The 24486-nt window shown below is 40.3% G+C and overlaps 1 protein-coding gene across 7 annotated transcripts in view; it reads left to right on the plus strand.

Annotated features, from left to right (window-relative positions):
- PHF20 (PHD finger protein 20) overlaps positions 1–24486 on the plus strand; it is a 51378-nt gene that overhangs the window by 3245 nt on the left and 23647 nt on the right. For 3 of the 7 annotated variants that reach the window (XM_065691191.1, XM_065691196.1, XM_065691195.1), the window contains exons 3-13: positions 136–177; positions 2974–3028; positions 8019–8133; positions 12470–12641; positions 12844–12928; positions 13662–13741; positions 14797–15184; positions 15586–15693; positions 16572–16748; positions 17527–17697; positions 22776–23054. In XM_065691191.1, coding sequence (XP_065547263.1) covers positions 8051–8133; positions 12470–12641; positions 12844–12928; positions 13662–13741; positions 14797–15184; positions 15586–15693; positions 16572–16748; positions 17527–17697; positions 22776–23054 — 1543 coding nt within the window. In that variant the 5' untranslated portion in view covers positions 136–177; positions 2974–3028; positions 8019–8050. Of the gene's footprint in view, positions 1–135; positions 178–2973; positions 3029–4619; positions 4749–8017; positions 8134–11899; positions 12025–12469; positions 12642–12843; positions 12929–13661; positions 13742–14796; positions 15185–15585; positions 15694–16571; positions 16749–17526; positions 17698–22775; positions 23055–24486 lie in introns of those variants that run through there. The other 4 variants (XM_065691192.1, XM_065691194.1, XM_065691198.1 and 1 more) reach the window with 4 other exon arrangements.

The raw sequence follows: 24486 nt of genomic DNA on the forward strand, positions 1-24486 counted from the left end.
ACGTGTGTCAGAACACTATATTCTGACTTGACTGGAAATGATGCCCCGGGAGGGGTGGGATGGGTTCAGTGGCCAGTATTGCAGGTGATATCTGTGAAAAATATTTCTCAAACTTTCTTTTTATGGATTTTGCAGGTAGATTTCTTCTCAGAAGCCCAACTCCAGTTACTGCTGCAGGTACCGTTATCAGACTATTCTTGTGCTTTCCTATTGGCTCCTTCTGGTTTCGGTCAGGATCTTTTCGTCTCATAGCTAAAGTGCATGTTGATACCAGCTGATACAAAAAACCTTAGGTTCAGCAGTCTGCTGTAAGTATATAGGGTGCTGCTGGAACAACCAGAGCAACCTCAAAGCCAGGGGCGGGACATCTGGTCGAAACAGGAATGAATTGGTCAGCTTACTGACCAGCATGTAGCCTGAAGTATTAAATTCCTATCTGAAATGTGGATTTCTCTAGAATACCAAGGTGTTACTTGCAGTAGGGATGTAGGTGGTAGTACTTCAGACCTACTTAATACTCAGATGTTTGTGCTGACTTTGAAACATTGGCATTGAGTGCAGAACAGTATTAGACTCAGTAATCTAAATGTTGTAGCCAAGCAGACAATGAGCAGGCAAATCAAGTTCTTGGTCCCTACCCATTTCTTAAGGGTATGTTCTTTTAAGATGAAACTGGTTGTCTCTGCAAAATGCTGAGATTGACACGTGAGGTTTTGAGCTCATGTGTGGTTCCTTTCCTCATCTGTCATGCAAGGCCACTCTCTGACAGTTAGCACCTGGACCAGGGTGTGCAGTAGGTTCAGCCTTAGGCTGCTGCAACACCAGCCTAAGCCAAGTATTTAAATACAGTAAGTTTGTGCAAGGAGTTCTGCGGGGCTTTTTTTTGTTGGTTTTGCTTCTGAGCAAGTGTAGAATGACAAAGAGAATCAGTCCACTCTTTTCCGATTCCGTTTTGATTTGATAAAGGCATTCTAAGCCCCTGGCTACCCATTTAGCAGGGCAAAAATGCCTTCTGAAGGACAGTTACACTTGGTGCATTCAGAGCCATGAAGTAGCTGTATACAGCTTCACTTCAGTAGAAGAACAGGAGAAATTGCATTGGTGTGCCCAGTCTGTAGGCTATATCAGACTTCTTGGAATAATACAAATGTCTGTAGCTTGTTTCTGCCCCTTGTGCAGTCTGGAGAAGCCCTGCATGTCTTAACATGAATGTGGATGAAGAAACTGTTATTTCTCGTATGACCAGAACACAGATCCCTCTGCCACGTGATGAATGTGGTTTATCCAAGTGAGGATGTCCTCACTGACAGGAGAGGGCTGTGTTTGGTCATCTTGGCTCATGCTTGCTCACGTGGCTAGACATGCATGGATTGATGAGGTGAACTCTCATGATCTGGAGGTTGTGCTTCCACAAGGTACAATGCAGCTTGCTTGAGCTCTCTGCAGGTCTTTTTAGTTGTTAAATGGGTGAACTCTTAATTTTTTTTGAGAGAGTTCTTGCTGTCTGATGTATGAATTTGCGCTTTAAAATATCCTTCACACTAAATATATTCTTTCTTAACTAAGAAGATCTAAAACCAGAGATGCTTAGAGTTGCTAGAAGCTTTTTCAGTGAGAGAAGTGTTTAATATGATTCCCCCCCATTTGTTATGCTGCTTTTTTGTGGTGTTGGAATTATTTCTGAATGCAAGAAGGGTTTTTTTAATGTGTCTCTGACTAGTTTAAAAGCTATTTCTAAATATTCAGAAAGCATCAGTCTTACTGTGATATGTCTTGAAAACCCAGGCTTGTGGAATCAGAGTATCCCTGTGATTGAATCTTGTTGAAGGCTTGTATCTCACCTCCGGTACTGGTTTGTTGTTTTGTGTTTCATAAATAACCTGTAAGTGGTGGAAGATGACTTGTTAAAAGTTCAGTAACCATCATGGTATTGCATCAGAAATCCACTGGTATGAGCAGGAATTGTATGTTAAGTCAGAAGTGAATCAGCGGTATGAATCCCAGCCTGCTGTAGTTGTTTGGCAAAAGCATTTTGATGTACTTCCAAATCTAGAACGCTCGGGTGTTCTGACCCTTCCACTCGGATTTGGCAGTTTCAGTTTTGTTTGTAGGCTGCTTCTCATACTTGGTATTTCAGAATTGAAGCTTTCTCTTTTTTTAGCTGCTGTCCTCAGAGTTAAAGATTGTTTGGAAGATGGGAGTACAATTGCAGCGGTATTTGTCTGGGTTTCTCAGTAGTAGCTGTCATAAAACTGAAAGGAAAAGGCGGTGTTAGATTTGGGGCAGATTGATTGCATTTAGCTATCTTTGAAGGTTTCAGAAAATTTAAAGTGTTATCTGCCTTATAGTGGTTAAATAGAGAAGTGGGGAGAGCAGATAAGAATTTCTGCAGTTGTAGCAGAGGAAGGGAAAGGAAGAAAAAAGGCAAAAGAGATAAAGGCGTGGAGACGATGAGCTCATGAGCTCATTAGCCTGGCATTTCAACTAGAATCACCAAATAAAACTGCCTGTTACTTCCCTTGAAGTGCAGCATAAGGTGCATTTAACATGTCAGTGATCTGTTCTTTAGATATTTGCAGGCAGTACCTTGAATTTTGAGTTACTTGCTGTTATGAGGTTTGGTAGTTACACTGCCCACTAGCTTAGTTAATGGGGTGATTCTGAAATACCTGCTGCATCAAAGTAGGAGTGATGATAAAGGTCCTAGTGGCTTCTGTTTGGCAAAGCGTAAGTGTTGGAGAAATTTGACGTACGTATGTGGATGGAGTGTCTTTAAGGATCTCTTGAAGTTTCTAATTTGGCTCACAGCAGCCTGCTGACCCTATGTACTGAAATGTTTTCACATTAAATGGGTGTTCCAGAGGTGTTATTGTATGATTGGGGTATCGTTTGCTGTAGAGAAGATACTTCTTTGAACTCTAAGCTACTTTTAGTTTTGGAATTCACATGACTTATGTTTTTCCTTCCCTATAGTTGTACAACAGCATTTGGAATGCTTGTAGCCAGATAAGGGGCGAGTTTCTTCTTGGTGAGTATTAGCATGGATCTTTGTTAATTATAGCTTTTCTTTAAGCTTTTTAAGTTTTACTTTAAAGTTCAGGTTTTTCTTAATTCTTGCAGAGCCACTGTGGATAGCATTTCTCTAAGTTAAATCTTACATTCTTGAAACAAAGACTGCACATTTTCAGTTGGTGGAAAAAACCGGCAGTTTTGTTCAAGTAGACTTTTTTGAATGTGGTTTTATTTAGGAGAAACCTGCTCTATTTCCTGTGATTTAAACACTTTTCCCAAATCTTTTGGTTCTTCAGTGTTCAGGAGTGTTTGTCTTTTAGTGTGTGACAGGAAGAAAGAGAAGAAACCAGAACAGCTAAATGAGAGACGATCACATGATTGAAAAGAGTTCTTTTCAGCAATGAGTATTTCTTTAATTGCACTTGGTAATTCAGATAGGTTTTAATACAGAAAAATAGCTTTTCTGTTCAATTGCCCACGTTCATAATTTCGGCTGCCACGTTGGTCTGTGCCAGTCTCGCCACCAGTTTGAACGGACAGCACAGTTACTGTTGGGAAGATAGAAATTACTTTCTCACTGTTGTGTGATCTTAGGCAGGGTGTGAGGATCTGGCTTTGGGGAGGGTAACTTACATGTGCTGACCCCTTTTTACTTTGTCACAGAGTACTTTAAGTCTTGCCTGAAAGAGAGAGTAAATGTAGATATTTTTTTATTGGTGTTGGTTTTGTTAGTCTACTATAAAGGAAAAATAGGAGTCTGAGATGAAGGACTGTATCTTGTGCTTTGGGGGAATGTTTTAGTGTTGAGGAATTATCTGTGCGGTGTTATTCTCGTGGAAATTTTCAGTATCAGTTCAGGATCCAATTTCAGTGTTGTGTTGCTCAGTCAAAGAATTTGCCTGTGTAGTTGTTGGTTGAATCTGGGAAACTTTCTAAGCAAGAGGTGAGTGCTGGTTAAGATCTAATTGAGGTTCATACATGGTGCAGATAAGAAGTGCGTGTAGTCCAGTGTCTTGTTTGAAATGCCTTTTGAGTAGAAAAAGGGAGGTGATGCAGTATTCCTTGGAATTTGTTGCAGTGTCTTCATGTCCAGTTCAGATCTTTCCCATTTCTGCTCCTGTTGCACTAAAAAAAATCCAACTTGGCTGAAAATCTGAGGCATTATGTTGTGAAGTACCAGTGCTAAGGACATCTGAAACTTAAGGTTGTGTCCTAAAACTTACTCATCTTACTATGAAATAGTATGCATAAACAAAACATGAGGCAGGAGCTTAGGGATCTTTAGATGAACAGCTGGTACAGAAAGTTTCTAAGTTAGCGCTTTAACAGGGTGAGGGTTTATTTCTGGCTTTTTATGAGGGTAGAATACAGTGAGGCATACTTCATGGTTACAGTGCTGCTGTAGGCAAAACCTGGTAGGCAGATTTTGACTGTCTGCAGGCAATAGAAGTCCATTGATTTTGGCACTGACTTGGGAAGCTGATCACAAGTTTTAAAAGTGGTCTTCAAATGTTTGTGAGGCTTGTACTTAGGACTGTATCATGTAAATGGTGTCTGTAAATGCTGTTTCATAGTCTGATACAGCCATTACCTTTTCTTATCTGCAGGTGTGTGGCTTCAGCACAGCATGGCTGTGGTCATCCACTTGCAAGGTCTTCTGATTGTGGTGGGGACCACGGACTTCTCTGGATTGACCATCCCTGATGGGGGCGTGCATGTTGTAGGGGGTGCACTGGGTGAGGCTTTCATTGTTTTACCACTGATGAAGATGTGAGGCTTGGTGTCATGTGTGCAGATGGTAAAAGATCAGAACTAACCATTGCAGGACAATAAAATCCAATGTGCAAAATGTGACTGGATTTAGTCGTTGGCAGTTTCAAAGTGGGCATATAGATATGCTAGCAGTTGAAAGGCTGTCTGGTGCTGGAGTGAACAGTAGAGTCAGTTTAGGTGTTGTGGAATTGACTGTAAACCTGTTATGACATCGAAGCTGCTTATACTGTTCTACATGAAGGAAACAACAAGCTTGTGCCTTGTTGCTTTTATAGAAACTGCAAGTAAAATCTTGGGGCTGCCTTCAGTATCGAAGTGCAGTTAAACCTGTGCTGCATTTCCAGTGAGCACAGGGCAATCAATCTCTTTGCTAGTTGCTTTTATACCCCGGTTTTGCCACTGCTTGTTGTTAACCCACTACCTGTCCTACCGTGCAGTCCTACTGAATCACCAGTGATGTAGAATCCCCGAGAGGCACTGGACAGCAAGGTCACTATCCAGATTAAAACTTAATACTACTTTACACGGAAAGCTTATATTTATGTCAAAGTTCACCATGCTCCTTTCTCAAGTCAAATAACTTGTGTTTTTCATGGAGTTCCTCTTTCTCCGTTGTGCTCTGATGAGGGGGAATCTGTGAGTTTTCCACAGATACACTGAAGAATGAAGTTGTTAAGAGTCTGAATTGTGGGAGTGTATTTGTCATTCTTCTGAGCTGCTTATGCAGTATCGAACTGAGACAGTATGAAGTTTGGAAGCAGGACTGAGTTTGAAGGTGGGGGTTGTGGTTTGATAGTACATACCCATAGGTGTTTAACCATACCTGCAAGTGATTTGGAAAATGGTGTTTGCAAAGGTAGGTAATGTTTGAAGAAGGCTGCAATGGTTCTACTGTTTCCGGAGAGAAAACAGTAGAGGCTGTTGTTAGTGAAAGTTTGCCATAACTGCTTGGTTTTTTTGCTCTGTATGATAACGTGAAAGACTTCTCCAGTTTCCAGGGGAACCCTCTCCTATTGAGCACTGGTGATGTGCCAGATCTGGGGCTCAGCACTGACAGAGCTTAAAACAGGAGAGAATAACAATGGCTGCAGGTATACAGAACCTGCATTGCTAGCAGAGCAGAAAGTGTATTTTAGGATGAAAATAATGATCCCTAAAGGGATCAATGCTAATGTAACTGTATTCCCATTTGCATTGCCCTCATAGAAGTGTGCCTTTCTAATTGGTACCTTTTACGTATCTGAATAGCTGAATAATCTTTAAAAGCTGAATTACCTGGTGACTTTTGGGATGGGGAAGAAAAGGCTCTCCCTTTTAAATGACACGTGTGTACTTTCAGTGATGTAGAAATATTTTCTGTTGGAAGTAGTAACTTGTTTAAATCGTGGACTGCCTGTTCCTGAAACAGGTCTAATCCTCATAGTGGAATAAGAAGCTTTGGAGAAAAGCCATGCAGCTTTGGGGATAGACCTTGTATCTATCCCTTGTTTTAATTGTGGTCTTGAGCACTTGAGAATAATGGATTCCTGGAGTTACTGAAGTGAAAAACCTGCTTCTGTCTTGGTTTGGTTACTGAGTTAGTACAAATTCATTTTCTGCTGAAGAAAATCTTAGAAGAGATGTTTGGGTGAAGTGTTCTTATTTCCAAGTCGTACTTACGACTGTGTCTTTAGTCTGGGGTTGGTTGTTAATAATGTATTTTGATGTAGTTCGAGGTTTTTAAGTGGTCCTTGCAGGGGAGGGCAGAGGCTGAAACTCTTGAAGCGGAGGCAAGTCCCAGTATTAGTGCTGTCTTTCTGAGCAACAAAGTTCTCTGCATGGTCAAGGTCATGCTGGTGAAATGCAGATGGGCTTTAGTGTTGCCTCTTAGCCTTGTTTGTGAAGAGCTGTGTGATGGCTCCCCGTGAAGCTCATGTCATACACAAGTTCAGGCTTCCACTACAGCTGTGTGTTTTGGGTTACATTGTTGAGGTACTCTATTGAGTAATTTCTCATGTAATGTTCTGCCAAGTGTGTCTCTGCCTGAGGAAGCTGTTCCTGAATTTAGTTGCAAAAGAAAAAGCCTGCTATGCAGGGCTTGTTGTGTCAAGGTTGCCTCCATGGCCAGACTTGGCAAATGGCCTGGTTTAAGAAATGTCTTGATGGAGTAGGTTTATCCTGTGATAGAAGCTTTATGACTTTCCTAAAGATCTTTTCATTTCTGAACCACATTTGAACTTGAGAGTAGTTCTTTATAAAATAGTGTCAGTCCTTTTAGGGATGCAGCTCAGTTGATGTAGTTGCTGTTTATGCATTGTGTAAACCAAATTGCTGCTGCTTATTTCTGTTGCCAGTGCATGCATGTCTCTATTCTTCTAGTGTAAGACTAGAAGGGTTTTTAATTTAACTTGTGTCCATTTTGTACGTCTTTAACTGAATCAAGACAAGGTCTTACTGTAAGGAGGACAGTATAGAATAAAGCAATTCATATTTTTGGACCTTGTGAGCTTGAAGACTTACAGGAATGGGTTTTGTATCTTATGGTTGTGGGAAATGACTGCCAAAAAATTGGGGAAAATAGCTCCTCATCAAGCTTTCCGGTAAATGTACCTCGAGAGAAACTACTTTGGCAAGATTTCTTAAACCACCTGTATTAGCTGTTGAAAGCATGTCTTAATGAAGAGTATTTTCTGGTTAAAATGGAGAAGGGGGAAGAAAGCAATGTAAATATGCAGGCAGCATAGACAGCCTTCTAAAACTGGTCAAACTACGTATTTCTGGCATCTTTGAACTCTATTGCATTTGTAGTGATGAGGTGACATAGTGTGCTGGAGTGTTTCACTATCATGGTAGCTGTGAAAGCTTGTTACTGTGTTTGGTTTTACCCACTTCCTGTTTATGGGATTCCTTGTTTTCATCCAGACCGGGAGGGGGGAGAGGATATTATGAAACTTCCATCTCAGTTGTGAATAAACATTGGGTTGCAGAGTTCTTAATTGACCTGGAACTTGGACCGATGGACAAAGGTTGAGCTTCAATCTTTCATGGTCCAGTAGCTCCCATTTGGAACGCATTTTTGGAATGGTTCTGCACACTGTCACTTGGGAACCCTGGTTGGAGATAATCGTCCCCATAACTTCCTGCAAATCGCAAATACAGAGGTCCCGTAACATCTAGCTTTTGGGGGATTATGGTGCTTAAGCTTATTTTGTGTATGTCTTGATTAGTGATTGATATTTAATTGCATTTTTCAGGGGAATAAAATCAGCAGTGTTGATATTACAAAATGACAAAACATCCTCCGAATAGAAGAGGGATCAACTTTGAGGTGGGAGCCCAGTTGGAAGCCCGTGACAGATTAAAAAACTGGTATTTTTTTAAAACCATTCATATTATATTAACTCTAAGTCTTTAATATCTTAAACATTTTGTATTGGTACAATATTTAGAGTCCTGGTCATTGGTTTGTAGGAAAGTAGTTAATTGATAAACGTTTATATACCAGTGGTTGTAATGGGCGCTAGATGGTGATGTGTTGTGCTAGTCCTTAAAAAGAAGTGTACTGGTGCTGTGTCTGTTTGGGAAATAGGGCTACTCATAAATCCAGTGGGACTTGACTTTGGTACTTGTGACTTCAGCCTAAGTTCGGTGCTATATGCAGATTGCAGAGCAGACATTACGGAGAGAGAAATCCTTTGCAGTACAGAATACCCAGGGTAGTTCTGCGCTACTTCCTTCCCTATTGCTGTTGTGAACTTGGAGGCTTTGAAGTCAGCTTGAAATTGTTATGGCTTTTGCTCATTTGAGGATGGTTAGAGTTAGAATAAAGAATTGGGTAGGGAAACATACTCCAAACTGAGATGTCTGTTATAGTCTGTCTTGCAGACTAGTTGTGAGGAAGAGTAGGAAGGGAAAAAGGGCCTAAAAGCTACTTGAGCTAGCTTTGAGCCTTCTAAATGATTGTTGTAGGAAGTTAGCATTGAATAATGCACAGGGAATGAAGCATATAGTGAAAATTGCTGGATTCAAAGACTTCTTAAATACAGGAATTTGGTTTTAAAGAGCCTATATGGGTTAGACTTGATTGTACTTCAGGCTCTGGAACCTGCTGGTGGGTTAAGTGTACAGAAATCGGTGTTGAAAACCATTTGAGCATTCCAGAAGGATGGAGCACTGCCTTAGACATAGTGTGCTTGTTCCAAAGCATCTTAATTGCATGCAGAGTATTTATCCCCTTTCCAGGTACAAGGGGATTGGAATTGTGAAAATAAGTAAGCAGCTCTTTTGGAAAGAATGTGAAGTACAGCATTAACTCATGCTTGCATGTTATGTTGGCCTTCCTGCATAACCAGCCTTAGGTAGGGCTTCAGTCTGAATCTGCATGTATCTTTGTATTCTTGAGCTTTGTTTGTACAGCAAAAGAAATTGTCATGCCTACCAAAATGAGTTTTCTTGGCCTGTTTGTGGTGCAGGCTTATTAAGATGCAGTTCAGTATAGATTGTGTTTGAGTAAGCCTAATAACTTGTGTCCATGACTGTCATCCTTCTGACATGTTTGGGTAACAACAGTATCTCAAAGTATGGGCATACAGCTCTTAGATGGGAAAACTTTGGTAGATTCAGCACCTGCTATACTTCCTGTGTATTCCTTGGCTTAAACTTGAATTTTGGATATACTGCTTGTCCAAAACCAAGCTGTGTTGTTTGGTTTTTGAAAACACTTGAACTTAAATTACCTGTCTTATGCTCAGCATATTGTAACTCCTTGATCTCGCCATCTTAGTTATTAACTCTCCCGTTCTGAAAGCTTTCTTTTGCATGCCAAGCTTTTGAAACCTGATTCAGAAAGTCTGTGTTTGCTTGGCTGGTTATCTCTGTGTGTGTGTGTGTGTGTGTGTGTGTGTGTGTGTGTGTGTGTGTGTGTTTGTGTTTTCAGGGTTTGTGAACCAAAACTGTTAAGAGCTGGGGGGTCTGTTTTCTCTTAGCATTATCAGTGTTGATGGGTTGACACCTCCCCAGGTGTGGATTTGTAGAGGACAGGCGACTTACTTCTCCTGCTCCTTTCACCTGCCACTGTATGAACAGGACCACTCTGGCACCAGTGTGCTCCTTTTACATGGATACAAAACTTTGTTTGCTGGAACTTGATTTTTCTGGTGCTAGGCTGTCAGAAGTCCAAACTTTTCTTGCGTGTACTTCTGTTGTGGTGTTGGCTCTTAAACATAGGCTGAAGTTTCTTGTTTGCTCGAAGGGCTGGCTTTAATTTCTGTGCTTAGTACTGCTTCTCTTCTCAGATGGCAGTAGTGCTTTGGGAAGTATTTAATCTCTAAGCCCCATTTACCTGCCTTTCATAGCAGTGGCTTGCACCCTGAAATGCTAGTTCAGGACTTTGAGGGTGTTTGTTTGTGATGCCAACCCTGTTGAAGAGGAAGAAGAAATGTGTATGCCAGCAGAGTGGTCAGTGCAGAGTCTTCTCCTTGCCAAAGGGCTAAGCGAATTTTGTATCTTTAGAGCTCTGACTGATTTGTGTTTACTCTGGAACCATAATGTTCTGGAAGTGCGCTTCAGTTCCTGGTACAGTTGTTTGTCACCTCTTAGGCTCAAACTCCAGTGAGTACGCTGAGTACTTTTGGTGCTTGGCTTAGTTCTCAGGACTTGGTTGATGCAGCAAAGCTGTCATGAAAGCCTTGTGGTGATGTCTGTTGACCTTGGGGTGCTCTGGCCATCAGGCAGTGCCTCTGTGCATGCTGAAAGGTCTGTTTGGTACGCAGCGGTGAAGTTCAGAGGATGGAGCTGTGGGACTGCTCTTGTGGTGCAGCCCTAAATGGAGAGATCCCAGAGATCTAGCTGTGATGATGTACGTGCACATGCTGTCCTGCTTGAATTGAGTTGGATTTTGCATTGAATCTTTTGAACTCCTCAGAGCTGACTAACTGCAGGCATCCTCTCTTACTGAAAAGAGGGTGGCTGCACTGAATGCCTGCAGTAGATGATGGCACTTGTTGTATTACCTGTTGTAATGACACCTCTTCAAGTTCATTCTGTGTGACTAAAATGGATTTTAAGAGACTTCTGGTTGAGGCTCTTGGATACTGAGAAGAAGATTAGTATGTTGGAGTACTGTGCTCTACCCTGTTAAGGGTTGTCTTGTCAGTCCCATGGGGTTAATTGTTCATGCAGGACTTTGTGCTGCACTGGATACTGACTTTTGTTCATTACCTCTACTTTGTGATAGACAGTTACTGAGATATCTAAGAATATACTATAATAGAACTATGTTGTTACATGTAAAAAGACTGTGACTGTTCCCCCACTGTGAACCTGTGCAGGGTAGTCCCTGGGATTACCTAAGTGTGAAATACGTTGGCTGTCACACAAAGGAAGTTATTTCATTCCTGGGAATCTGGTAACCAGTTAGAGATGTCCCTGCCCTAAGTATCTCCCATTTGTCTTCCTCTCTTCCACAGCCTTTGCTGCATGTGTTTTTGATAATATATTGGAATGAACTAATGGCATACCTTGAGGCATGTGGCAGCGAGTGTTAAGGCAGGCATTAGTCTCTGATGTGGCCTGTTTGTAGTCTTTTTGGACGCATCCTGACTGGACATACCAGATTGGCTGAAGAATTTCAGTTTTAGGTGGCTTTTCGTCCTCGGAGGATTGTAGAATGCTAGCCTGTGCTGCCTTAAATCTTAATTCCTGCATGTCCGGGTTTTATTTTTAGCATCAGGCTTGATCCTGTTGAGATGCCATTTCTTTCTACTACCGCTTGTGCTACCTTTTAAATGTGATTCATCAGGTAAAGAATTCTTGTGGATTTGTTTGTTGTTTGGTTTTGGTTTTTTCTTCAGGGGCATTGCCTTTCCTCCACAAATAGCTGAAAACACTGACAAGAAGATTTTCTCCTGGCACTACTATTGCAGAGGGGGAAACATCAATACTTGGGATGTTGCCTTCAGTTGGGATAGTGAAATATGCTATGATTCTGAAATACTCGCTGAAGTCAAGAAATTACCAATGCAATTAAAGAAATGCAGAGTTTTTAAGGTCTTCCTGATTAGAAACAGCTTGACCTAAAGCATCTCAGATTCCGGTATTTGTAAAATACTGAGGCATTTTTATTTAAAATTCCCAGGACTTTGCAGATGAAGTTTAACTTTGAGAATATAAAACTTAAATGAGCTTTAATGTGCCTGCTGAGCTTTTGCAGTTACACTGGGAAGATGATTCATGGTGCCTCTTGATGGATATCTCAGAGAAGTGAGTGTATTTCAGGTGTTATCCTTGGTAAGAGGGAGCTGGAGCTATATTTTTTTTTCTAATATGTGGAATTTCTAGGTGTAGGGAAGGGTTTCCTGATTTTAGTTATACTTTTTCCATCCCAGACTAAGGAACTCATTTGTCTCCTCTTCCTGCAGCCAGTATTTGCTTTGGCTGTTCACTTTGGGATTTGCTGTGTGCTGAACTTAACCTTTTTGTAGTATCTTTATTGCTTATACAAGTTATAAATCAAATAAGATAGTAGAAACTAAAGGTTAAGTGTAGTTACTCTGCTCCCCATAGCACCTGATGAAGCAGATCTTCAGATATTTTGCTTTTGATCATGCAGAAGGCTCCATCTGTATAATGTTTTGTGCTGTAGTTAAGTACCTGAGGCCACTTATCTTATTCTTAACTGGAATATTTTAATCTACCTTTTGACCAGGTATCCAGCTCACATTGAAGAAATTGATTATGAAGAAGGAAAAGTGCTTATCCATTTCAAACGCTGGAACCATAGATACGATGAATGGTTTTGTTGGGACAGCCCTTATTTGCGTCCCTTAGAGAAAATACAGTTAAGAAAAGAAGGATTACAGGAAGAAGAAGGTTGTGCAGTAAGTAGAAAATAGAGGACATTTGAGTGTGTAACAATTTAATATGCAGTTATATGAATTATGACCATTAAAATGCTTCACTGTTGCTGTGTTGCTTGCTCTGAGTTTTACGATCTATTCTAAGTATCGGAAAACAATTTAGATTTTTTAATGAAGTTACAGGTTTCAGTAATTCTCAGATGAAAACACTTCTGTCTTGTAGGGATTTCAAATAAATGATCAGGTGTTGGCATGCTGGTCTGATTGTCGCTTCTATCCAGCCAAAGTTACTTCTGTTAACAAAGATGGTAAGGAGTCACTTCTTGTTTTGTCATGCTTGTTAGTAATGCATTTCTGATTGTACTCTAACCTTTTGTGAAGGTGGAGAGTGTACAGCAGACAGAAAACTGCTGTGAAAAGCTTTATTTTCAGTTGTTTTTAGCCTGCCATCAAGTTTTTTTAACCTAACCTCTCATTTGTTTTATGACATAAAAGAACTTTCTGCTGGGTCAGTAATTGCTTGAAGTATATATTTGGGAAAAGCTGTTTCTTCTGGAGTTTATTGTCAAGAGATGCATGCAATTGCAGTAAAACTGGTGTCAGAGCTGCAAAACGCCTTTACGAATGGAAAAACCATCACAGTCATGCTTCTCCTCATCCTTCTTTTTTAATATCAGTAAGGAATCACGAAGGACTTGGTCTTGTGCTGTGCTTTCTTTAGATTGTATATTTTGAGATTAAGAAGAAGTCTGTGTAATTATCTGTTGGAGCATTCCCCCCAAAGCTATTTGTGAGGCAGGTGTATCAAAGGAGCAATGCTAAGTTTAGACATGCATCTTTATGCTTACTAGAATTGGATTTTTAGTAATGTCAGTTTTGTCCTTACCTGGCCTGTGATAAGACCTCTGCTGTTGAAGTTTCTAACAACACAGATAAGGCAGCTTTTATCTATAACTAAAGATACAGCTAGAGTATTGGAACTGTTAGCAAATGCTCTGTTAAGTAACTTCTGATCTTCAAGCTCTTGTTTTCAAATTTTAGGTACATACACTGTGAAGTTTTATGATGGTGTAGTTCAGACTGTCAAAAACATTCATGTCAAAGCTATTTCCAAAGATCAGGTAAGTATTGTGTGCTTGCTACTGGAATATTCTGAGTTGAATTGAATATCGTGCCTGGTTGAGAAATAATTCTACCATATTTGACCTTAACTGTATGAAGTTGAAGAATCTTAAGAACTATTGTGCAAATATTTTGTCTTTCCTCTCTCCTTTAGGGAGTCTCATGTTTCTGTATAGCTTTGCGTAGGTCCTGAAAGGACTTTGTTTTCTTCATTTAACGACTGGGAAGATTTCTCTTAACCCAAGAGATAAATTTTATTTTAAAACATTTCATTCTCTCCTTCAGCATAAAAAACATAAAGAGAGAATTTCCCATTGAGCTCTGGTTACACAACCAGAAATAAAGCTTGAAAATACTTGAGCCACTGCAGAGCTCAAGATTCAGTGGTGAGTGTAAGTTACTAAGGTATGGATTCAGGTACAGTACAGATACAGCAGCATGCTGGCAGGGAATGGAAAGTGTCTTGTTCCTGTTCATCAGTAGGAGAGAGCCCCACACCACCTGATTTCTAAAGGCAGCAATATAAGCTGTTTGTTCTTTAATGTTAGTGTTTCTCTGTTCCTGTGTAGAGGGTGTAGCATGCTATATTGAACGGTCATGGTAAATGCTGATGACTTCACTGTGAATGTACTTATGCAAGGACACACAGCTTTTAAGAGTTCAGGAATATCAAGGGACAATTCAGACATACTGTATTTGTGGTTTAGTTTCTTGAGAATAATTTGATTGAGATGGTTCACAAGTGTTCCAATACCACATACCTGCTTCAAATTGGATGGTTCTGTGAGCAGCACAACTGATGAAACCTGAGGCACATGACGACAAAGGAACAGCAGATCTCTTTGCCGTTGAGTTGTGAAAAGATTGAATCTCTTGCAGTGTCCTGTGAAAGCTGCATGGGTCCTTGAGCAGTTCAAGTGCCTCTGAATTTTAATCTGTGGTTTACAGTAAATCTTGTCCTCTGAAAAATTGGACAAGGATGCAATTGCAGTGGTGAGGGAGGATTTTGAGATTGCAGTAAGTTAATTTTCATATGTTGTTCTCTTTATTCTAGAATATTGTGGGTAATGCTAAGCCTAAGGAAAGAGGTAATGAAATTCCATCATCTCCTGAAAAGCAGGAGAAATTTAAAGAACAGAGGAAAGCAACAGGTAATGCAAAGAAAGACAAGGATGAAAAGACATTAAAGACTGAGAAAAGAGTTAAGCAACCTGATAAAGAAGGAAAATTGATAGGCATTTCAGAAAAAGGCAAGGTCTCGGAAAAGAATATATCTAAGAATGGAAAAGAAGATAAGGAGAATATATCAGAGAATGATATGGAATATTCAATAGATACACAAATTGAGAAGAAGCCAGAGAATGACAACGTAAAGAGTCCACAAGAAAACGTGAAGGAAACTAAACGAAAACGTGGAAGACCGCCAGTAACTCCTCCAACGGGTATGTATCTAAACGGAGATGTTTAGGCCATACAACAGAACCCTTGTAAACTTACCTAAAGGAACAAGAAGTGTCATGCTCTTTCACAGCCTCGGTCTGTAGAAACTCACAGAAATGTTTAAACTCATCTTTGTTCAGGCTTGGTTAGGGCAGCTGAGAGCATCCTTGTCTGGCAGGTTTAGAGCTTCAGTGGTTTGGTCAGAGATTACATTTATACAAATAATCTTCATATATTACAAACCATGTCTACAGTAGGATTAAATGCTAATACGTAGACTTTGGAAAGCCAGGTGAAACTCTTTATGCAAGTCCAGTATTGTAAGCTGTCAGGCTTGGGAATTTGTTTTACAGATTCACAGCTTCACATCCAGTCCATTTTTGTTCTCTATCTAAATATGTAGAGCAAAGTTCTCAGACGTTGCAGCCCATCACTTTGGAGTTAAGACGTCGGAAAATACCTAAAGGAGGTGAAATTCCATCAAAACGCCCCAGGATTGAAAAGAATTTGTGTGAGTATTTTTTGGTGTCCAGCTCTCACGGTATTTGTACATACAAGAAGCTTAAATGGGGTGGGGAAAAGTCTGTAGCACTGACCTTGAACTGTGATACATGCAATGGCTGAAATGCGTGATGATGTTCTTCTTCCACTGGTCATTTGTATGCAGCATCATTGTGCCCGAATTTCCTCCTAAGTTTTGGAAGCTGGGTTCGTATAAAGGAGCCACAAGCTGTGAGTCTTGATGCAGAAGGAGAGGCAGCGATTATATTGCAATACATACAAGATTATAAAAGCCTTTTTCTAGTTACAGAAACTTTAATTACTAGATGGAGGGTTTACCACATTGCTTAGCAAAGAAACTTTAATGCTAGGTAAAATTCCACATCAGTGCAGTCTAATAGCTTTTACTTTATCTTGGTATACTGTGTAGTGATGTTGAACTTGAGTGTGTTGATGAGGAAAGACAATTATATTAGTGTTGAAGACCTGAGGAAAGCTGTCTTTTCCTTTCTTAGGTCCACAAATGTTAAAACTTCAGTGTGCACAGAGTCAAAGTTGGTTTTTGCCTGAATTGTCCCATCTAACTTCTGGTATTACTAATGTCAGTGGGACAGTTGCTGTTTAAAGCAACGTTTTACCAGTAAGATACTGATCTGTATTCTTACTTCAGATCCGTTTCTAAAAGAAAAGTTGAGGGACCTGTAACATAACTGTTAATATGATTGTAGCTTTTACAGAGAGGTCTGATCACCAGGGCTGGTTAACTTTGCTGTTATCCTCAGTCCTTAAATACATTTTCAGACTGCCACTGGAAGATCTTTAAAGTTTGCTTGTGAGCTATTTAGTAATCCTGTAACTGCATGGTACCATGACATCTGTCTGTTCCAGCTCAGGATAAATTGAAGAGCTCTTCAGATAACCCTGAAAAAGACCAGATCAGGAGACGATCTTCAAGACTCTCATCTGGTATTAGCCAAGAAATTTTAAATACAGATCATGTCACAACTTCAACAGAAATTCAGCCTTGGAAAGATGCAGTGTCTGACCAAAAGGAGCCTGAGAAGGGTAAGCAGCTTCCTGCTACACTCTGGTGGTGGCAGTCATCTAGTTGCAAGCATGATATTTTTACTTGTGTATTCTGCAGGCTCTTTAGCTGCAAGTGAAACCTGGTTACATCAGCAGTGCAGAGAAAATTCAAGTTTATATCTTTCTGTGCAGCGCTGATTGCCTTTTGCTTTTGATTCCCTCTCCCATCAGTAACCCTAGTATTCCCCTTGCATGGTGGGAGCTCTTCCAGTAGAGGGATAACTGGCCTTGCAAAAGGAGAGCTCCATAGGCTGTAAAATAACTTAAAGGAAATGTGGTAGTTTGTTTTGTGGTGGTGGTTTTTGGGGTTTTTTTGAGGATGCAGGTTATGCTTGTGAAAATGAGGCAATTACAAAGTTTTCACACTTTGAGACTGAAGCAGTAACCCAAATGCTAAGCTTACAGTTTAATCCTCTTGTTCCACCTCAAACAGGATGTTTTTATTCTTAGACTGGGTGGAGATGCCCAGTGCTTCACTGCCTTTCCCTTTCAGGGGGAGCTCTGATAATGGTTTGAGGAGACCTGTCCCTTTTTGGGCCATAAAGAGTTAGCCTGTGTGTTTCTAAGGAGCTCTAAATTTAGAGGGTTGCTACAAGTAGCTGTGCTGTTAAAACTTATTTTGTGTTAATACAACAGCAAGCATCTGAGCGTGGATGGCTGTTTGTCTCCACTGTAGTGTGATGAACACATACATCAGCGTTCCGTAATATGCCTTTGTGTGTATTTTACTCAGTGAAACGTTTCTCTTCCATTCTAGTCCAGTTAGAAATTCCTGTTGAATCTGACCAAAGTTTCAGTGAACAAGGATCTCCTGGAAACACATCACATACCACAGCACCCAGCACAGATGCCAGTTTACAGGAAGAGAAGGTTGAAGACACCGAGTCTTCCTCTGTAACTGTAACTCAAGAACCTTCTGCTGCTCCAGGTTCAAATTTTGATTTCATATCTAGTATTGATGCATTTCTTAAGGCAGCTGCTGCCAGGTGTTTTGTGCTCGTACAAGTGTCACTAACAAAAATGTGCATTACTGCAATGGTAACCATGGGGGAAAGTGCTTAGTTTTCTTCCCTATGAACTCAGTTTTGATCTTAAGCTCTGCAGTTTGACAGTGATCTTTCAAAAAGTGGAAATCACTGTTTTTAAATGGGTGGAATATTTTTAGCATGTGAATGATAAAATTAACAAATGCTTGTTTTCAGGTTATAATTCAATGTTTGTCATTCTGGATTAAGTTGGACTAACATCTTAAAAGAGCAGGTTCTTCTGTCATTTCTGTGCTGCACGTATGTGGAAGCATTAATGTTTAGTAGTCCTGGTTGTGTATTTCTATATCCTCGTGTTTCAGCTTCTGTTATACTTAACCCTTAGGCTGTTCAGAGGTTTTAGTGCAAATTTATGAAATGGTTCAATCACTGCAGTATCTGACTTACTAATGTATAGAATTCTGCCTTCCCTTAGCTGGGGTGTGTACTTACTTTGCTTTTTCTAATTAAAATTTCCTATACAGATAGTAACGATGCCAAAACATAGTGCTGTCCTGTGATTATTCCTTGTAACTTCAACACTTGTATCTGCAGCTAACTGGGGAAACCTGAACTACAAACTCCCTGGTTTATGCTTTATCAAAGAAGCTTAGTTTTAAGTGGAGCAGCACATTTAGAGGGGTTTCCAGTTGCTCAGCATTGCTGAGCTGTCATCATGGCGTTTGGTTATTTCAGATTTGCCCTACTGCTTTGCACATGCTTTCACCCCATCTTGTGTAGTTGTACAAATAAAACACCCTCTCTCTTTGCCATTGAAGTGTACCTTCTATGCAGGAGGGAATTTGCCTCTTCTCCTTTGCTTAGGTTGGATGGAATGGTCTTCTCATATTTACAGCTTGGAGCTATTTTGATCTTGCCTGTCCTTTCTAAGCAGGCTGATGAAATATCGTCCTGTATTTTAACTATGGTATGTTCAGAGCCTTTTCAGTTGGTGTGTGTTTGGGCTATGCCTTTCCTTCCCTGTGTTCTGGCAGTGAGTTCAGAAGATACAGAGTGGCTGCAGTAGCTTTTTGCTAGCCAGGCTGCTGTGCCCGTGTCAGCCTGTAAAGTACTTCTGGGTTTACCTTTTTTTAACTGATGGGCTGTAGCTTGTTTTGGGTCATGAAGGCAGAACCACTGTTGGGTGGTTATTCCTGAGCAGAACGTTAATCTCTCCCAATAGCAAGGAAATGCCATTACTCTCTATGTTAGCTCCGAGTACATGATTGTTGACTCAGTTGGAATCTTGTGCTTCAGGCAAGCAGAAAGAGTGGTTGGTGGCTGTTGTGACTCAAGCTGTCGGCATGTGAGGTGTGCAGGTACAGGTCTGACTCCAAGCAGGTACAGTGAACTGAACTGTTTTGAGATGAAGTGTGCAGGACTTGCGCCTTAGAGACAGCTCTTGTAAAGAGATGCAGGAGATTGTAGCCATTCTGAAGATTGAAAGAATATTGTGTCTGAAAATACTCCCTTTTAGACAAGCTGTTTAATAGAAGAGAAGATACAGCAAAGCTCTCCACTGCAGTGAAGAGTCACCTTTTGGGTATGCTTTATGTAGAAAACCAGCATGATATAAAACTTCAGTGACCTTTCATGATAAACTCACTGCATTTCTTAAAGCGAGGTTGTTCTAGTTGACAGGCATTTAGCCTTTTGTTTTGTAAATTCCAGCAGATTTTCAGCTTGAAGCGTAGTATTTTTAAGACAATGCTTATCTTTGTGTAAGCTTTTGAAGGTACTCATTGAGCTGCAGATCGACAAAGTACAGCTTTGATAAGGTCTGAGAATTTGGGGAAGGGTAAATCTTGGGTTTTCTGAAAGAACACACTGTATTAACAGCATAGAAAAACTGTGTTAATGATGGCAGATGTTCTTCTAAGCAGTTAATGCTGTGTTAAGAAAGCATCTGTTGCCATTGCCTTTGTAAAATAATCCAGAAGTCATCATGGAATATTCTCAAAAATAAGGATGGTTTTACTTGTGTGTAATCACAAAGCTTTGGGGTTAGTGATCAAGTACCATGAAAACATGCCTCCTGTAAGGACATCTGTTTTCTAACATAGGTTGAGCTTGTCTGTGTGTGGAGGTCTCTTGTGGATTCCAAAGCTTCACATGATGACAGTTTACTGTAAACTTACTGCTTGTCATGGTTGTAGCTTAAACCTTGCTAGTACAGCACGATGAGAAGCAAGAAGCTTCTTTGAACACAGAAGAGATGGGGGTTTTTTTCTCCTTTGCTTGTTTGACCTTGAGTCTTTGTACTCAATATTGTAATGCCTAATTGAATGGCAAGTGGGGAGTTTTCATTTGGGTTATAAACATGGAAGAAAGAAGAGGTGGTAGGTCTGTCATTAACTTTACACTCGGAGAAGACACCCACCAAGCTCCTCTGGAAGGCAAGTGACTGAAAATCTGCAAAATTTTCTCCCTACAGAAACCAGTTTTAGTACCATGTGTTGTGAGCAAAAATTACGTACATGTGCAGGGGTGGAAGTTCCCCCCTTTGGATGTTGGTGTTGTGAGTTGGGCTCAGAGCACTGGCTGGGAGCACAGGCTCTTCAGAGCCTCTCCTTGGAGCTTCCTGCTGTGCTGCTTGTGAAGGAGGAAGATGCCCTCAAATGTGTGGTGATGGTAATAACTAAAGCTTTGCTTCAGACTGTGGGATTGTATTTTTGTTGCTCTGAATAGATGCTTTTGTATGTTGCAATAAGCTTTTGTCTGCTTTGCTTCCCTCTACCCCATATATTGTTACCTCTGTTTCTAAACTTCAGCTAAGGTGATCTTGTGCTCTTCTTCCAGCTTGTAGCTCATCAGTTAGAAGCCATTCCCTGTATCTTCTCTGGAATTTGTCCATCTCAATGGAGGGGACTTGTTCTGATACAGGGTCTCACAATAGTTGTGTGATGCTGTAATGGGTTTCCTTGTCATCTTTCTCATATTTTTTGGCTAAAAGGTCTTTGGACCCCATTACCCAATTCTGTTGCAGTGAAGTTTTCCAGTCTTTTCCAGTCTTCATGTTAGTTATTAAATAGAAACAAGTTCTTTCTCACTGTCCTGAATCTTGGTTTTTAGCTTTATGGGCAGGAGAACCTTCTGCAATTGCCTTCAGTAAACCCCCGGGCCACTTCACTTGACCATTCCTGAAACACTTTCTCATTCTTCATAAATGCAACTTTTGATGGTATACAACGTGTTTCAATTTTGGTATTGGCAGACTTTGTCATTCAGCAAATGTGGTCGTGTTGTCTGGCTTTGTTGCAGTCTTTTTACCATAACTGCTTGAGGCAGCATCCCTGTCAGCATGTTCTTAATATGGCTGTGCCAAAATGTCTTTCACCTTGTTGTTACCTTTGTGAAACACCCAAGAGCAGTGTCTTCATTTTTACTGTTTTCTTCTCAAAATTAACTGAATGTTCTCTTTTAACCAGTCAGTGCATATGACTTGTTAATCCTTCCCTGTACATCAGCCTCCACAGTAGCATTGCTTGTTTTTTTCTCTAGGAATGACTTCAAGTGTTGTTTCGTTGTCATAACACAGTACTTAAAAGCTGAGTGTGCTTCAGATACCGCTGTCTAGGATGCTCTTTCTTCCCTCTAATTTAACCTTTAAGTATGCACCTCAGTAACACCATTTTTGTTGCTGCATGCTGAAGACTTCTGACCAAGCTGTGCTGTTCTTAACACCAAGATCGTGTTGACGTTACCTTTAGTACTCCCATTCAATGCATTCCTGCACATGTGCACTTGTGGAAAGTCTTCCTCTTCACTTACTCTTGTTTGTGATGTTTCTGGGTCCTTTTGTGTTCCTTCTTTGCAAATGTTTCTGATAGAATGTCTTAATTCATGTGCCACATACCTTCAGTTTTGCATCACTGTTGCTCAGTTTGGGTTTTAGCTTTAAGCAGTCCTCAAAGCCTGAAAATACTTGTCAATATGGAAATAAAATTTGAGTACTGGCAAAACAAATGGAAAACTTGTACTTGAAAGCCGTTTTGTAAGAAATGACACCTCCTTTCCATTGTCTGTAGTTGGTGAAGGGATTCTTTGCTGTGTGTATTAGTGATGGATGATTGCCTGGGTCTCTGTATATTTGTGTGTTTCCAAATGGCTACCTCTCCTCTGTTGTATTAGGCCCAGATACTGGTGACAGCAATCTGATGTAGTTCAAAGTGGGGTTTTTTATGTATTTCTTGGCAAAAGCATTAATGAAAAGTTTCTGAAATGCTGGAAAAGAAGTAAGATTTCGCCAGGTCACGTTTTAGGTATGGGCCTGGCTGACACAGCAGTGCTCAGTACACCAGGCACCTGAAAGTGTTCTTCAGCTTGCTTGCTTTCGAGAAACCAGTTGTAGCTCATCATTTTCCTATTCCTCAGTTTTAGTCTTCAGTTGCTGCTTGAAAATTGCAATAAACTTCAGTTTTACTTGAGAAACGCAGTTGTGACATACTGCTTCCATTGTTCTTGGGAGTACCCAGACTTTGGTGGTAGGAGAAGGAAAGCAGAATACTTGTGAACAAAGAGACAGAACTGTTTTCCTTAGAAAGTGCTTTCACCAAAGATGTGAACAGTTATAAACAATTAAATAAATGCTTGATAGGACATAACCTTCAGCATTCTGACTAAAGGTGCAATCTCTGTGTAATTCAGTTTCATATCTGTGTTAGTGCTGTATTACAGTGACATTAGCAGTTGGGTAAGGGACTCATGGAAGCAAAATACCATTTGCTAACAGTAACTCATTGATAAAAGCACTGCTGTTGTAACAGTTTTTAAGAGCACAGTAGGGCAGAGTTTTCCCTTCAGAGCTACTGAACTTAAAGGCAGATACAGCATTAAAACTTCATTTTTAGCATTTTGTGGCTAACATGTTTTAATGCATGCCCATTTCTTAACCTTTTTTTTTTTTGATGTTTTAAGTTTAGGAAACCATTTGATAAATATAGCAAATGCATGGGGGAATTTATCTGTTTTGTTCTTACAGTAACAAAACCTTGTAGGAGAACAGATTTTCTTGCATCAAAAAAACCTGCAACTCTTGATCAAGATCACAAGTTTAGATGCAAGTTCTTGGACTGTTCAAAATCCTTCCGCAAAGCCAAGTTATTGCATTATCACATGAAATACTTTCATGGAGTGGAGAAGGCTGCAGAATCACAGCAGAACCCTGTAAAAAGAAATATTCAAACCAGAGCTTCTTTGGCTTCTGAAAAAGCTAATCAAGAAAGGTCAAAAAGAGGACGGAGCGCGGCTGGTTCATTGTGTAAGTATGTTGCTGATCTCTTCCTTTTTTCAAACAGCAGCAGTAGGCAGGACAAGCAGGAAAGAGGAGAAATTTGGGGCCGAAGGAGTCTCTTTAGGGCTACATCTTAGCATCTTTGTGGAGAAGCAGCATGATACCTGTAAACATGTTTTAGAATAGATAAAGCTGAAGAAGTTCGCTTATTTAGAAATATAGCTCATGCTCTGTAATGACCCAACTATGCAGCTTCTCTTATTCATTTGTAACACATCACTTTTCTGTTATTAAGGAAATGATCTGAGTAACTCCAGTTCTCTCCTATTTCTCACTTAATCTTCACATTTCATGGTCTGACTTGAAGAGTATACTTGACTAGAAACCCGCTACCAGTTTCTGCAGTATTTACCATTTTCATTGCTAGAGCTGTGAGGGAAGAAGGTCCTAGTGTTAAACAAATGTAACTGCTACAGCTGTACTTGGAAAAGATCCTCACACAACTCATGGGTGGTGGAAATGGATAAAAACTTAATGGTTAGGGAAAAAATCAGTGCTTAAGATCTAACTGCTTTGCAGTGTTCAGGAATCATGCTAACTTCTGTTTCAACATCTCATTCTCTGAAGTGCTTTTCTTCCTGGTGTCCTGTGTTAACATCACAGTGGCAGTGCAGGTCTAGTTTTGAGCTGCAGGGTGGTGTTGATAACCTGTCTAGACTTTGTTCTTGTGGACTGACTTGTCTTTGTACTGCAGGTCCATAAAAATTGTCATCTCTTGTCTTCTGATTGAGCCTGTTTTATCAAATCCAGCTTTCTCTTTGCTCAGTTCCCTGGTGTGTTTTGTCTTTGCTTTTGATGTTTCATTAATACTGTGTTTGAGAATTTCAAAGTCTTGCGAGTTCACTGCGCTACAGATCACTACAGCAGAATGTATCTGGCTTTGCTTTGCGTCACGTCTGCTTTTCCTAATGTGTCCAGCAAATGTTTTCTTATTTGAGATGCTACTGCCTGTTCCTAACAAGATAAGTATAACTTAACACACTACTACTACACGTAAACGTCTAGACCCCAACTACATCAGTAACTTCAGTGAGGCAAACGCATAAGATTTGACTAAGTAGAGGAAGATTGTTCTTCACATGTGTTAGGATGTGCCAGCTTGTGTGTATTACGCTTTGCATGCAGCTTAGATGAAACTGAAGTGCTGCTCTGACAAACACATGCAGATGACTGCTTTGAGGAATGGCTGCTAACAACTGCACAGTGATCAGAATGGGCTTCTTGCATGTTGTGCTTTTCCGTAGACTTACTGCTCTGTGTAACTGCATAGTTATTTTGGTTTGAGAAGTTGTTCTGTGATTGTCTTGAATGAACTGATGAGTCACTCAAGGTCTTGAGCCTGTCATTTATAGAATCATAGAATCATAGAATAGTTAGGGTTGGAAAGGACCTGAAGATC

Source organism: Lathamus discolor, chromosome 11 (genome assembly GCF_037157495.1).
Source record: "Lathamus discolor isolate bLatDis1 chromosome 11, bLatDis1.hap1, whole genome shotgun sequence".
NCBI lineage: Eukaryota > Metazoa > Chordata > Aves > Psittaciformes > Psittacidae > Lathamus > Lathamus discolor.